We start from the raw sequence: 16,005 nt of genomic DNA, 5'->3' as shown, positions 1-16,005 counted from the left end.
AAAAGTTCGACACACTTTAATTTTTTTTTGTAATTTGCTTAATATGAATATTTAGAGTCAAAATGAAAAAATTACATACTTTTGATTTTATTTATTAATTGAAGGATATAATGAAATACAGTACAACATAGAAAGCCTTTCACATCTTGTAAACTTTTCCTCACCAGTCTTTATTCCATCTGCACGGCAACAAAGGCCACGTGCGTGGGAGTATTTCAGTTACTGCACGGCCACGAATCCACGCAGCTTAGAGGGAACAGTGACTTCAACCGGTCCTCTATTGCCCCCACATCCCTGTCCCTAAAACCCTAAGCTGACCCCCAAATCCCCTTGCTGTCCCTAAAACCAGCCATACAAACCTTTTAAAAAAAACAACCAAGGTCACAGATTGGCGCCATCTTGAATCTTGGCAATCACAAACCAATCAGTAAGAGTGGCAGAAGAAGTGAGAGAAGGGAGGACTGAAGATGTACAAAATCCTCACACTGTTCCTCATTATTAAACTAGCAACCATCCATTTCCATTTCCTCCCGTTGCCATGGACACTCAAGACCAGAGGCGACTGGCTTCCCTGATCTTCGCAAGCTTACCTGCCTGCCCTGGGAGCAAGTCCACACCGTTTCTCTTTATCTCATTCCGATTCTGACTCTCTGGCATAACGAGCTGACGACTCTGATGCAGGTTGGAAATGATGGTTGAGAGATCGCTTTCTCGGCTGCAGGAGAAAACCAGAATTAAATTAGCAAATCAGCCTATTCACTCAGGAACCCTCCCACTCCCTGCGCTGTCAAGTTCAAAAGAGATTTTAATGCCTGGGATTCTGAGATTATCAGTTTGCAATGAAATGGAATTCTTTTTGACTAGTCCTTTAAACCCACAACAGTACAAACACTGTTTACACATTAGAAACATAAAGTAGAGCATTTGGCACTCAGTGACCACTTTATTAGGTACACCTGCTCGTTATGCAAATATCTTATCAGCCAATCATGTGGCAGCAACTTAATACATAAAAGGATGCAGACATGCTCAAGCCATCCAGTTGTTGTTGTTGTTCAGATCAAACACCAGAATGACAAAGAAATGTGATCGAAGTGACGTGGAGTGTGGAATGATTGCTGGTGCCAGACAGGGTGGTTTGAAAGACTGCTGATCTCCTGGGGGTTTCCCACACACAACAATCTCCAGAATTGACAGAGAATGGCATGAAAACTGAGAAACATCCAGTGAGTGGCAGTTTTATTTTGTGATATAGCATGGAAAAGGCCCTTGTGCCCCTTTGAGGTGCACCACACCAGAAAAACCTGATAACCCCAATTTTACCCTAACATGATCACAGGACAATTTACAATGACCAATTCACCTACGTGATACATCCTTGAACTGAGAGAGGAAACTGGAGCACCCAGGAAAACCCATGCATTCCATGGGGAGGATGTACAAAGACTCCTTACAGAACGGTGCCAGAAATGAACTTCAAACTCCAACTCCCCAAGCTGTAATATCATCGTGCTAACTGCTACTCTACCGTGGCACCCAGTTCTGTGAGCGAAAACGCCTTGTCAATGAGAGAGGCCAGAGGAGAACGGCCAGACTGGTTCAAGCTGACAGGAAAGTAACTCAAATATCCAAATGTTACAACAGTGCAGAAGAGCATCTCTGAATGTACAACATGTTGAACCTTGAAGTGGATGGGCTACAACAGCAGAAGAGCACAAACATACACTCAGTGGCCACTTTAAGAACCCCTCAGGTGTGTTCTTTCTGAACAAAGCACAGCCTAAATATTACTATCCAGGGGTTCCCAACCTTAATGGTAGCTAATGGTAGGGGTCCATGGCATAAGAAAGGTTGGGAGCTCCTGCATTAACAAAATGCATGTGGAAGATATTTTGGAACTGGCATAACTGACCTAACCTGCACCTATCACACAGTCCGGTAGGTGTTCCTAACTGGTTCATCGATTTAAATTGTGGGAATCGCACACCCCTTCCTAGATGGCCACAACCTTGTCGTAGGGTTTGGAGGCTTCCGTGCCTCAATGCCCCGGAGAGCTATGTTGGCTGGAGTCAGGGCTTCATGCTTTTGTTCTTCGTAGGGTCACCCATGCCAGAGGTCAAAGGGTAGAGGGCAGACTAAAAGTGGGGTATTAGTCCTCCAGGTTCGGAGGTTCAGCTCAGGGCTAACAACCCTGACTGGTCAAAAACAATTGTTACGGAAACAGCAAAAAAGAATCCTTTCTTACAGACAGAGATGGAGGACCTTCATTGCTGTCCTAAATGCCAGTGGCATAACAGGCAGTGAGTATCTCACACCCACAATTAGCTCCCCCCCATCAAAACAACCCCTGCCCTCACTGGAGGAGAGCTTTAATCTACTGTCTATGTCTGCTAATCAGATAAGTTTTTGTGTCAGGAAGAAGCCAGACATGAGGCACGTTTTAAGTATCGTCTGTCTGTGGATTTGCAGCACACACAATTTGCCAGACAACGCGGCTTCACTCAAACACGCCGTCTGTCTTACGGGAGCAAACAGACTGCTTCATACACCAGCCACAAATCCGCCTCCCAATCAGGATGTCTGTGCGTGTAAACATCCATTAATTCCATAAAGTATCTTAAGAAAGAAAAAAAAAGTGGATTGAAGGAATTTCTGCTCAGATTCACGCATCAAGCAATTTCGCTTCTTATCTCTCCTGAGCTGGCATGTTACATGTGTTTTAAGAAGTTTAAGTGATTATTTCAAAAGGAGTTATTAATCATTCCTAATTACATTAATCAATAACTAGACACTGGCATAAGAAACCGGCCGTTCTGATTCTGACAAGAATCCAAGAACACTACTGCTTATCTTTAGACATCCATTATTATAATTTCTAGAATATTTTATTCACTGATACCACAAAACAACAAATTTTACGACACATGTCAGAGGTAATAAACCTGATTCTGATATCTTAGACCACAAGACCATGAGATATACAAGCAGAATTAGGTCATTTGGCTCATCAAGTCTGCTCTGCCATTTTATCATGGCTGATACAATTTTCCTCTCAGTCCCAGTCTCCTGCCTTCTTCTTGTATCCCTTCATGCTCTGACCAATCAAGAATCTATCAACTTCTGCCTTAAATATACATGAAGACATGGCCTCCACAGCTGCTTGTGGCAAAGAATTCCACAGATTCACCACTCTCTGGCTGAAGAAATTCCTCCTCATCTTTGTTCTAAAAGGACACCCCTCTATTCTGAGGTTGTGTCCTCTGGTCTTAGACTCTCCCACCATGGGAAACATCCTCTCCACATCCACTCTATCAAAGCCTTTCACTATTCAATAGGTTTCAATGAGGTCACCCATCATTCTTCTGAATTCCATTGAGTACAGGCCCAGAGCCATCAACGTTCTTCATATGACAAGCCATTTAATCCTGGAATCATTTTCATGAACCTCCTTTGAAACTTCTGCAATTTCAGCACATCCTTTTTTAAGATAAGGAGCTCAAAACTGCTCACAATACTCCAAGTGAGACCTCACCAGTGTTTTATAAAATCTCAACATTACAACTTCTTCTGCCACTTTCACTAGCTATCTCCTTACCACCCTTCACTATTGGGGTATGGCCCATTATGGCTCAGAATAGACCGTACTGCCCCTTCGAGCCGGACTGCCAGCAACCCTAAATGTAACCCTAAAATAGTCATGGGAAAATTTACAAACATACTAACCAGTATGTGGGAGAATATATTTAAAGTAGAGGTTGATAGCTTCCTGATTAGTAAGGGTGTCAAAGGTTACGGGGGAGAAGGCAGGAGATTGGGGTTGAGAAGGATAATAGATGGGCCATGAGGGAATGACAGAGCAGACTCAATGGGCCAAATGGCCTAATTCTCCTCCTATGTCTTACAGTCTTATCTAAAGATTGCACATATTTCAAAAGAGTAAAGGTGGTTGGGTAATGATTTCAATTCAGTATAGTTACAAAAACGTTACCTCTGCCTCCTCTCTCATCTTCACTGATTGACCTGCAGTTTAACTATAATCAGGAGCTGACTTAACGCCATAAGGTCACAGTGCACAGCAAAAGGCCAGTCAGCCCATCTGATCCATACCAACCAAGATAGTTTGCCCATGTTTAGCCAAACCCCTCACCAACATTTATCGATGCACCATAGAAAACGACCCATCAGGAAGTGTAATGGCTTGGTACAGCAACTGCTCTACACATGACCACAAGAAACTGCAGAGAGTTGTGGGCACAGCTCAGCACATCACAGAAACCAGCCTCTCCTCCAAGGACTCTGTATACATCTGGGCCACTGGCACTGGATTTTGTCTGCTTATAATTTCTCCATTTATGAACATTGGATATTGAGTGATAATAATGGTAAATACCGTTCGTAGTTTAGCGCCTCCATGAATATTTATTTTTCACTTGTCCTTTTAAAAGATTAATATTAATAATTTTTGAATAGGTTTTCTAAAATGCTTCATTTATTTCAATCTCTCTCTGTTATTCTTTTATTAGCACCTAACAATGAGTTTTGGTAAATAAGCAGCAGAATTCATCCTTTGTCCTTAAGAAAGTCCATAATTATTGTTACTAATTCATTAGTGATACTCTCTGCTCAAAATCACCAGGGCATGCGAGAGAAATCTTAAGAAGATTATTGACAATTTGGGCACTCTCTCTCAAAAAGGTGTGTCACCTTGGTTTAGGTTGTCTGCCGTGATGAGAGTAAGTGTTCAGATCCCCCACAATTCAAATTTCTATTTATTTTTTAGCACTATATTTTTTACACTGATACCTCGGTGTCATCATTTCAGAGGAAATGTCCTGGATCCAGCACGTAAGCATCATTACAAAGAAAGCACGGCAGCGCCTCCAACTTCTTAGACGTTTGCGCAGATTCAGCATGCGATCTAAAGCGTAGACAAACTTCTATAGTTGCACAATGGAGTGTATAGGACTGGTTGCATTATAGCCCAGTATGGAAACACCGATGCCCAAGAATGGAAAATCCTACGAAAGTGGTGGATGCAGCCCAGTCTGTCACAGGACAAAGCCCTCTCCACCAATGAGCACACCTACAAGGAGAGCTACCACAAGAACACAGCATCCATCATCAAGGACTCCCATGCTCTCTTCTCGCTGCTACCATTGTGCAGAAGACACAGATGTCTTGGGCCCACACCACCAGGTTCAGAAACAGTCATTACCCTTCAACCATTAGACTCCTGAACTGGCATGATTAACTTCACTGAGCTCTGAACTGATTCTACAACCTCTGGACTCACTTTTAAGGACTCTACAACTCATGTTCTCAATATTATTTGTGTATGTATGTTTATATATTTTAAAATATTTGCACTGTTTGCCCTCTTTTGCACATTGGCTGTGTAAATATTTGTGTGTAGTTTTTCTTTGAATTTATTTGTTCTATTGTGACTGCTTGCAAGAAAATAAATCTCTAAGTAGTATATTGTGACATACACACTTTGAATAAAGTTTCTGGATGAAAATGAAGAGTATTTGACAACCAGAATATACTACAAACAACATACAATCAGTGGCTGCTTTATTAGGTACATCTGTACACCGGCTCGTAAATACAAATATCTAATCAGCCAATCATGTGGCAGCAACTCAATGCATAAAAGCATGCAGACATGGTCAAGAGGTTCAGTTGTTGTTCAGACCGAACATCAGAATGGGGAAGAAATGCGATCCGAGTGACTTTGACCATGTTGGTGTCAGATGGGGTGGTTTGAGTATCTCAGAAACTGCTCACCTCCTGGGAAATTTACTCACATCAGCCTCTAGAGTTTGCAGATAATGGTGCAAAATGCAAAAAAACAATCCAGTGTGTGGCTGTTCTATTGGTGAGAATGCCTTTTTAAAGACAGAGGTCAGAGGAGAATGGCCAGACTGGTTCAAGCTGACAGGAAGGTGACAGTAACTCAGATAACAACACATTACAACAGTTGTGCAGAAGAGCATCTCTGAACATACAGCACATCAAACCTTGAGGTGGATGGGCCATGGCAGCAGAAGACAAACCAGACTCCTTTACCTAATCAAATGGCCACTGAGTGTATAGTTGTTCCGGGAAAAGTGACTTTGAATCTGCCAGTCTTATCAGCGGGGATTTTATTTTACCGTGAATTTTCTTTAACCTCAGCCCCTCTGCGTCATCCATCTCAATGATGTGGTTCCAAGCTGCCAAAGCATATTTGAATAGCGCAGTGCCATTTTTAAAACCATAAGATCATTTTTATCCCCTGAAATAGCCTAATAATTTCAAATACCAGATTAGTGCAGATTAGATTAAGATGCATAACTGGGAATGACAATCAAAAGAGATTCTGGCTCGTTGTTCTTTGGACAAGAACTGCTCGGTTGGGAAACAAGCTATAAGAATACTGAGATCCCTATCACCAACTCTTCATCATGTATGAAGCGCCAGTAGCATTATACTATTTATTTTTTAAACTTTGATCACATATGCACTTTATTATTTGTGATAAAGGGTGGCACCGTAGCGCAGTGGTTAGCACAACGCTTTACAGTACTAGCAACCAGGGTTCAATTCCCACTGCTGCCTGTAAAGGGTTTGTATATTCTCCCCGTGACCAAGTGGGTTTCCTCCCGGTACTCCAGAACTAGAGGGTACAGCCTCAAAATTGAGGGGCGACCTTTTAGAACAGAGGTAAGGAGGAATTTTTTTTAGCTAGTGAGTAGTGAATCTGTGGAACGCTCTGCCACAGACTGCAGTGGAGGCTAAGTCCATGAGTATATTTAAGGCGGAAGTTGATTGTTTCCTAATCTGTGAGGGCATCAAAGGATATTGCGAGAAGTCAGGTGCGTGGAGTCGTGTGGGATCCGGGAGCAGCCATAATGGAATAGCAGAGCAGGCTCAATGGGCTGAATGGTCTTATGGTCTTCTTTCCAGAGTCTGAAGATGTGCTGATTGGTAGGTTGATTGGTCAGTGTAAACTGTCCCGTGATTAGGCTAGGGTTAAATCGCGGATTGCTGGGCAATGTGGCTCACAGGGCTGGAAGGGCCCACTCCACACTACATGTCAATAAATACATACATATTACCTTATATGTTGTGTGTGAGTAATATGTGCTGTGTTGTGCACCTTGGTCTGGATGAACGTTGTTTCCTTTGGTGGTATACATGTACATGGTTGCATGACAATAAACTGAACTTGAATATAAAACTTGCTATTGCTGCAAACTTAATTATATTACAAAGCACATCACTCCACCCTTCCACAGTGACCCACAGAGAGAAAAATACACACACACAGCATTCTTCATTTGGTATCATCTCACAGTCTACAACAGAGAGTATTAAGTCAATGACCAGAACTGGAAACTAAAAAATATTAATTCTTTAAAAATAACTGCAGATGCTGGAAATCCAGAAGATAAACAGACTCTGCAGGTCCTGCAGCATCTGTAGAAGAGGAGATTTTCTGATGAAGAGTCTGTCACCTGCAGTACTGACATCCTCTCTTCCCTCTTCTTCAATTCCACACACAGGCCTCTTATCTCTTCTCTTCAGTTGCCTATCACCTCCCCCTGCTGCCTCTCCTCCTTCTCTTTCTCCCATAGTCCACTCTCCTCTCCTAACAGTTTCCCACTTCTCCAGCCCTTCAACCTTTCCCACTTATCACCTCCCAGCTTCTTTCTTCATCCGCTCCTCCACCACCCACCTGCTCTCACCCTTCACCTTCCAGCTTGTACTCTTTCCTCACCCCCACTGTCTTATTCTGGCTTCTTCCATCTTCCTTTCCAGTCCCAATGAAAGGAATCAGCACAAAACATCGAATGTTCATTCCTCTCTGTAGAAGCTGCCCGATCTAGCACAGAAGTTCCCAACCTGGGATCGACGGACCCCCTTTTTAATGGTATTGATCCATGGCATAAAAGAGGTTGGGAACCCTGCTCCAGCATTTTGTGCGTATTCAATTAAATGTTTTTTTCTCCTATCTGGGTGTGAATTTTGTTGAGTTTCTTCTGTGGATTCATAACTGCTGAAAAATCACAGTATCAATCTCATCATTGGAAGATAACAATACCCACTGTGTCTACACTTCTGACTGGTGATGAAGGAGTTAAGAAAAGCTCTCAGAAGTAAAGTGCCTAGCCAGAAGCGTCATTATTGGCAATCAGCAGAGGGACAGGCATTTCAAGGTAATGTTCCAGTCTTTTCATGCCGTTTTGCAGGCACTCATTAATTATATACAGGATCTTCTTTTATCAAGCCAAAGAAAGCTACTGGAGACCTGCCATTAACAAGATAATACAATCTCATTTTCAGTCTCTGAGATACAGCACTCTGTCAAGTATTAGGGTCCTTGATTGCTCGAGAAATACTTCATGAAAAGTCAAAGTAGGAACTATTTTCTATACATAAGATATCCAGGCAGAAATTATCGAATGCTCAGGGGTACACTTAGTGACACTTTATCAGGTACCTCCTGTACCTAATGAAGTTTCCACTGAGTGTATGCTCATGGTCTTCTGCTGCTGTAGCCCATCCACTTCAAGGTTCAAGTGTTGTGCCTTCAGAGATGCTCTTCTGCACACCATGTGGTTATGTGAGTTACTGTTGTCCTCCTGTCGGTGTTATCATTTCAGAGGGGCCCAGCTGGGCCCAGCGCTTATGTGCCATTACAAAGAAAGCAAAGCAGTGCCTCTGCTTCCTTAGAAGTTTGCAAAGATTCGGCATGACATCTAGACCTCTGACACTCTTCTACAGATGTGTGATGGAGACTACCTCAGTGGTCTCATCTCAGCCTGGTATGGAAAAACCTTGAACGGAAAATCCTGCAAAAAGTAGTGGATATGGCCCAATCCATCACAGGTAAAGCTCTCTCCAAAATTGAGCACATCTACATGGAGCGCTGTCTCAGGAAAGCAGCATCCACCATCAAGGACCCCTACCACCCAGGCCATGCTCTCTTCTCGATGCTGCCATCGGACAGGAGTTACAGGAGCCTCAGGATTCAGACCACCAGGTTCAGAAACAGTTATTATCCCTCAACCATCAGGATCTTGAACTCAACTTGACTCGCCCCATCACTGTTCCCTCAACCTATGGGCTCATTTTCAAGGATTCTTCATCTCATGTACTTATTTATTTATAATAATTATTATATTTTTTCACTCTTTTGTATTTGCACAGTTTGTTGTCTTTTGCACAACAGGTTGTCCATCCTATTGGGTGCAGTCTTGCATTAATTCTGTTGTGTTTCTTGGATGTACTGTGTATGCCTGCAAGAAAATTAACCTCAGAGCAGTATACGGAGACATATATGTACTTTGACAATAAATTGACTTTGAACTGTCTGGCCATTCTCCTTTGATCTCTCTCATTAAGAAGTTCTGCTGACTGGATGTCTTTTTGTTTCTCACACCATTCTCTGCTAACCCCAAGAGACTGTTCTGTGTGGAAATCCCAGGAGATCAGAACTGAACAACAGCTGAACCGCCTGACCACGTCTGCATACTTGTGTACACTGAATTGCTGCCACATGATTGGCTGATTAGATATTTGCATTATTGAGCAGGTATACCCAATAAAGTGGCCACTGAGTGTAAAAAAAAAACCAGGCAAAAATGATTATAGACACAAGAACATACTATAAGTGTTGTCTATTCACACACAGTAGCTCTCTTAAACACTGAACTGAGTCACAGAGAAACAGAGCACGGAAACGCATTGCCCATCAAATCCTGCCTGACTATCAATCTCCTGTTTACACTAATCCTATATCATCTACTTGAGTTAAACTCAAAAGATTCTGCAGATTCAGAGTAACACACACACACACACACACACACAGAGTCCTGTTGAAGGGTCTCAGCCCAAAACACCGGTTGTTTATTCCTCTCCACAGACACTGCCTTACTTGCTGGGTTCCTCCAGCATTTCGAGTGTTATCCTTTTTTAAAATTTTCCTTAACTTTGCACTTGCTTAAGATTGAAACTGAAGCCATTTTTACTTTCAGCTGTGGCTACATTTAATGAGTAGATACCCTCAGTATGCACCTGCTTCCCTTTCTCCCAAGGTCCACTCTATCAGGTTCCTTCGTCTTCAGACCTATCTCCTTCCAGCTTCTTACTTCACCCCGTCTCTCTCCCATTCTTCACTGCCAGCATCATGTACTGGCTTCTCCTCCTTCCTATCCAGTCCTGATAGAGTCAGCACAGAAACAGGCCCTTCAGCCCATCTAGTCCATGCCGAACCATTTAAACTGCTACTCCCATCAACCTGCATCGGGACCATAGCATCCATAGCGCTACCATCCAAATTTCTCTGACACTTTGAAGGGCCTGGGCACAACAGTCCATTCCTCTTCATAGATACCGCCTGACGTGCGGAGTTCCTCCAGTATTTTGTGTGTTGCTCTGGATTTCCAGCCTCTGCAGAATCTCCAGCTCCCCTCAGATCCTCCCACTCATTTACACCAGCAGCCAATTAACCTCCCAGCTGACACACCTTTGGGATGAGGGAGGAAGCCAGAGCATGCAGGGGAAGACCTACATGACGCAGGGGAAGTACAAACTCCGCACAGACAGCACCCGAGATCTGGATTAAGCCTGGGTCTCCAGAGGTGAGAGGCGGCTCTTCTACCTGCTACAGTACCACGTCACCACAAATCCTCGGCATTTTTGTTAACATAACAAACTGCGGCACCAACGATCAAGGAGCTGTAATTCCCGCCGCTGTCCGAAAGGAGTTTTTGTACGTTCTCCCCCATGAGCGTGTGGATTTCCTCCGGATGCTCCGGTTTCCTCCCACATTACAAGGGTGTACAGTCAGGATTACCGTGAACATACTATGTTGGCGCTGGAAGCTTGGCGACAGTCGCGAGCTGCCCCCAGCACATCCTTAGACTGCGTTGGTTGTTGATGCAAAACGATGCATTTCACTGTACGTTTCAAAGTTCAAATAAAGCTAATTCAAATTTTTAAAAAGTATGACTTTTATATGTGGGGCTTATTCCTGTTTTTTTGTGACAGGAAGACTGACAGGATTCCCATCATTTGAAAACAAAAATACACATAGGCAGTTGTGATTGGCCATTAGTATCTGGTTATTGTCCAGGATCTGCAAGACCCAAGGAAGGGCCCAGCGAACACACAGGTAAATGAATCTACTCTACACGTCAATAATGACAGCAGCCAACAATCCATTTAATAAAGTGAAAATTAAATGCTTTTTCTTATTGATTTGCGAAAAAAAGCATAAACATTTCTCCAACTCTCTAATGAAACTGTCTGAAATCTTTATGGAGAAGCAAATTCTCCCCATCTATAATATAAACACAGCTGTAACACGGTCAGTCTCAGCGACAACCAGTTAGATTTCATTAATGGTACTTGCCTTTAATACCTACTGTACCAAGCAGTGCACAGCATCAGACTGAAGCAACCCACATCCAGCTCTGACAGCACAAAAACCCTGCGGATCAGAAAGTCTATGTGGCCCCTTTAACAGAAGGCTGAGCAATAGGACATGAGCTCTGACAGGAGAGGAAGGAAAAGCCTGCAAGATCTTCTCTCAGTATTACACCAAACTCTCTCAGTGCAACACAGCTCATCTTTCCATCGGAATAAATGAAGAAAATTTAGCTTTAATTTATCTTTGACAGTGTACAGCCTTCACCGCCTTGTCAGTATTCTAATCTCCTATTTGCCCTCTGGTGTGTATGAATCACAGACTAAAAATCCAGTTACGTAAGCCTATAAGGACTGGGAACCACAGTACAACACATTCATTTATCATACAGTTAAAAGAAAAATGGCTCTTTCTGCCTGGCCGAAAAACATAAGTATTTTGAAAGAAAAGCTGATGTTAACACATTAAGCTGGTGAATCTTCCAGGCAGGTTGAAGCTTCTTACAGATTTTGTAAAAGGCTAAAATATTCTGTTAAGATCTCTGCTGGGAGAATAGGGAGAACACATCCAAGAAATAGCTCTTGTTCCATCTGCTCAAGCAAACAAGTTTCAATATTGAAAACCTAATAAACTTCCTAAAATTCTCCGCAATATGAATTAACTTTATTTCCAATTGGCAAAGAAGATACTGGAAAACTATTAAGATGGCAACTCTTTGCATGTAGCTCCTATGGGAATTTTTGCCATTAGATTCCTGAATGAACAATGCACCTATGTACTCTGTCTCACTATATTTTGCTCTTTCTTTGCACCTACTTATTTGTTTTATATGTATATACAACACTTACTGTAATTTATAGTTTTATCAAGTATTGCAATGTACTGCTGCCACAAAACAACACATTTCACAACACATGCCAGTGATATTAAACCTGATTCTAATTCTAAAATGGAATTGTAAATTTGGGCACATCATTAACATTTTAAACTCAACACATTCTACTTGTACAGCAGAAGACACCATGGTTCCAGAAATTATTTCCCAGAATTCAATTTTTTACAGTATGAATTTTAATTAATAACTTCCCAGTATTAATAATCAGCATTATACAAAAAAATCAATTATTTCCCAGTAATCAAACATTAACACATTTTATGACTTCGATAATACATCACAATCTCCTACAAACCTTCACAACGGCAAGGCAGGTCCCAAACGAAGTACAAACTGCAAAAAAGCAATTTCAGCTTACAAGAATAAATCATGAAGTGAGGTGGTTTCTGTGAGATGGTTCCAAGCCAACAATCTCAGGTTTGTAGATGATGGTTATAAACTCCCCCGGATAGTTTATGACATCATCTGCCCAGCTCAGCGGGATTACTGCCTGGTAATCACTCACAGGTAGACATTATTCTCTAGTTAATACAGCTTAACGAATGATCCAGCTACTTTTATGCCAGAATGGAGAAGAAAGCTCTTTTCGAGTGCTAATTACTTTGTTTGAAGTTCTTTTACTTCAGAATTATCTTCCTCTTGGCCTGTGCCTAAACATGAAAACAGAATAAAGCTCTCTGCACTGCTAACCACTTGAAAGCAGATGCACCTGGAGTTTATACAAACAACTACCCTATTTTCACAGATCATCAGTACATGCTAATTGTAGGATTTCACAAAACATTTCTAGTTCCAAGTTCAAGTTTAATTGTCATTCAACCATACACATGAATGCAGCCAAACAAAACAGAATTCCTCTCAGGCCAAGGTACAAAACACAATACCAACAGTCACACATAACCTATCTGTGAGACAAACTAGTTACAGTAAATCCGAAAACAGGTCAAAGTATTTTATTTTATTTAGAAAAACAGCACGGTAACAGGCCCATCCAGCCCAATGAGCCCACACCACCCAATTACACCCATGTGACCAATTAACCTACTAATCCATATGTCCTTGGAATGTGGGAGGAAACCAGAGCACCCGGAGGAAACCCACATGGTCACGGGAAGAACATGCAGTTTCCTGACATACACCTCTCATGCCATGATGAGGACATCATCAGGCTGCAGGGACAACACTTATATTTTGTTTTAGTAGCCTCTATCCACTTGACAAGAATATCGATTTCACCTTCCGGTTAAAAAAAATTCCCTCCCCCTCCCCTCTTCTTTTATTCCCCACTCTAGCCTCTTACCTCTTCTCACCTGCCTCTCACCTCCCCCTGCTGTCCCTTCTCCTTCCCTTTCTCCTGTGATCCACTCTCCTCTCCTGACAGATTCCTTCTTCTTCTCCAGACCTTTACCTTTCTCATCCACCTAACTTCACCTATCACCTTCTGGTGAACCTTTTCCCCTCCAGCAACCTTTTTATTCTGGTGCCTTTCCCCTTCTTTTCCAGTCCTGAAGAAGGGTCTCAGCCTGAAATGTCGATAGCTTATTCGCTTCCATAGATGCTGCCTGACCTGCTGAGTTCCTTCAACATTTAGTGGATGACATGGCAGGAACTGAACCCAGGCTGCCTCCATGCCAACCCAATACATTCTATCATTCTGTGTCAGTTTTTGCCTGTTTACCAGAAGTCATTACCTCTGAGTCTGAACCTAGCTGGTACAGCCCAGGTCTTCAAAAGCTGTGGTTTGCAAATGGATCAGTGTACAGAGAGTAGAAAAAACCTGAAACTCTCCTCAGCAGGAGGTAGTAAATACCAGACAAATTGTTTATCATAAATCTGCGTCTCAGGAAACTTTATTTGTTTGTCTATGGATTAAGAGTTATCAAGGATTATGAGGCAAGTGGGGGAGGGTGTGGTAAGGGGCTTGTTTTGCTGTTGTTTTCTTTTATTGATTTTGTTGTTGCTTGCTTTGTTCTGCTAAGCATTATGGGTAGGCTATGTTGGCACCAGAATGTGTGGTTGCAGGCTGCCCCCAGCACCTCCTCGAGTGTGCTGATTGTTCACGAAAATGACACATTTCACTGTAAATCTGAATCTACATCTAAATCCAAATCTGATTAGATGAATTTACAAGTTGTGGCTTCACAAGTAAACTTATCTCATCAGATGGAAAATCATCTTATGAGGTGAGTTTACTTGCGAGACTACAAGAAGACAGTGTTCTCAAAGGACTGAGTATTCGGGGCCAGTCTATGATTCCATTCTTCAATATACTGAGGAGTGAATTCATCAGTAAAAAAAAAAAACGGCCAGTTGTATCATAAGGAAAGAAATGTGCAAGTAAGTTCAAATTCATTGTCATTGAAAACTTACAGATGTATACCACCAAACAATGTTCGTTCCAACCAAGGTGGTCAACACAGTACATACAACTCACACAAAAAAAACACAAAGTAATATCACCACAAATTAATTCACAACTAATAAGGTGCATTTACAACACAAGTAAAAAAGTAAACAGTATAATGCTTTATATGTGATGTGACTTGGGTGGTTGCAAGGAGTCCAGTAGTCTCGAGGCCTAGGGGAAAAGCCTTTGTTAAGTCTGGCTCGCAGGAAATACAATGCTCAACTAAGCATGAATTCTTTATAGAAGGGATATGATGAATCTATTCTGTATGTTTTTATATGCGTGTGATAAATAAAGGAATCTGATCTGATCTGAAGGATAGTTAAGGCGTGAACAATGGGGTGTAAACGTGGTCCAGATGACACCAAACCAAAAAAATTCCAGGAAGTAGGTACACCAGAAAAATCTAATAGGTTAAATAATTTTTCCCTTAAATGTGGGAGCGGTTGAGTAAATAATAATTAAACGAAGACTTAGCATAAAGTTGTTACTTCGAGTGAAAAAGCAAGTTCAGGTGAACCGCCACATGGAGGGTGCATCCCAGAACACCAACGTACGTTGGGAAAGGAAGACCCCAGTCTCCCCCATTTCAACCCAGTCAATCCTTCCTGTGACACAGAACATAGCACGGCATGATTTTGTGCCAGCTCTTTAAGACCATAAGATATAGGAGCAGAAGTAAGCCATTCATCCCATCGCATCTGCTCCACCATTCAATCATGACTCACTCCAACATCAATCGAAACCTTCCCTCCTGCAGAGTCCTTGATTTTTCTATCATTTATGCACCGATCTAAACATTTCTTAAATGTCTCTAATGTGTCTGCCTCTACATCACCCTTGGCAGCAGCCACCACTCCATGTAAAAACTTAACCTCCAAGATCTCCCCCTATATGCTTTCTTCCAATCACATTAACATTATGCCCTATCGAGTTGGTCATTTCTGCCTTGGGAAAAAGGTGCTGGCTATCCACTCGATCTATGCCTTTTATCATCTTGTACACCTCCATCAAGTCACCTCTCTTCCTGCTTCACTCCGAAGGAAAAGCCTTAGCTCACTCAGCCTATCCTCAAAAGACATGCTCTCTAATCGGGGCTGCATTCTGCTAAATTTCTTCTACGTTCTCTCTAAAGATTCCACATCCTTCCTATAAATAACACCATAAGACCATAAGATTAAGGTGCAGAATTAGGCAATTCCACTCCAACATTTTATCATGGCTGATTTATTATCCCTCTCAACCCCATTCTCCTGCCATCATCCTATCACCTTTGACACCCTGACT

General features: G+C 42.1%; 1 protein-coding gene across 18 annotated transcripts in view; it reads right to left on the bottom strand.

Moving 5' to 3' along the window:
• samd11 (sterile alpha motif domain containing 11) overlaps positions 1-16,005 on the bottom strand; it is a 337,921-nt gene that overhangs the window by 144,098 nt on the left and 177,818 nt on the right. For all 18 annotated transcript variants that reach the window (XM_073032287.1, XM_073032288.1, XM_073032289.1 and 15 more), the window contains one exon: positions 591-715. In XM_073032287.1, coding sequence (XP_072888388.1) covers positions 591-715 — 125 coding nt within the window. The remainder of the gene's footprint in view (positions 1-590; positions 716-16,005) is intronic.

The sequence above is a fragment of the Hemitrygon akajei genome, chromosome 29, assembly GCF_048418815.1.
Source record: "Hemitrygon akajei chromosome 29, sHemAka1.3, whole genome shotgun sequence".
Taxonomy (NCBI): domain Eukaryota; kingdom Metazoa; phylum Chordata; class Chondrichthyes; order Myliobatiformes; family Dasyatidae; genus Hemitrygon; species Hemitrygon akajei.
The sequence above is the reverse complement of the archived record's forward strand: the minus strand, read 5'-3'. Positions and strand labels throughout refer to the sequence as shown.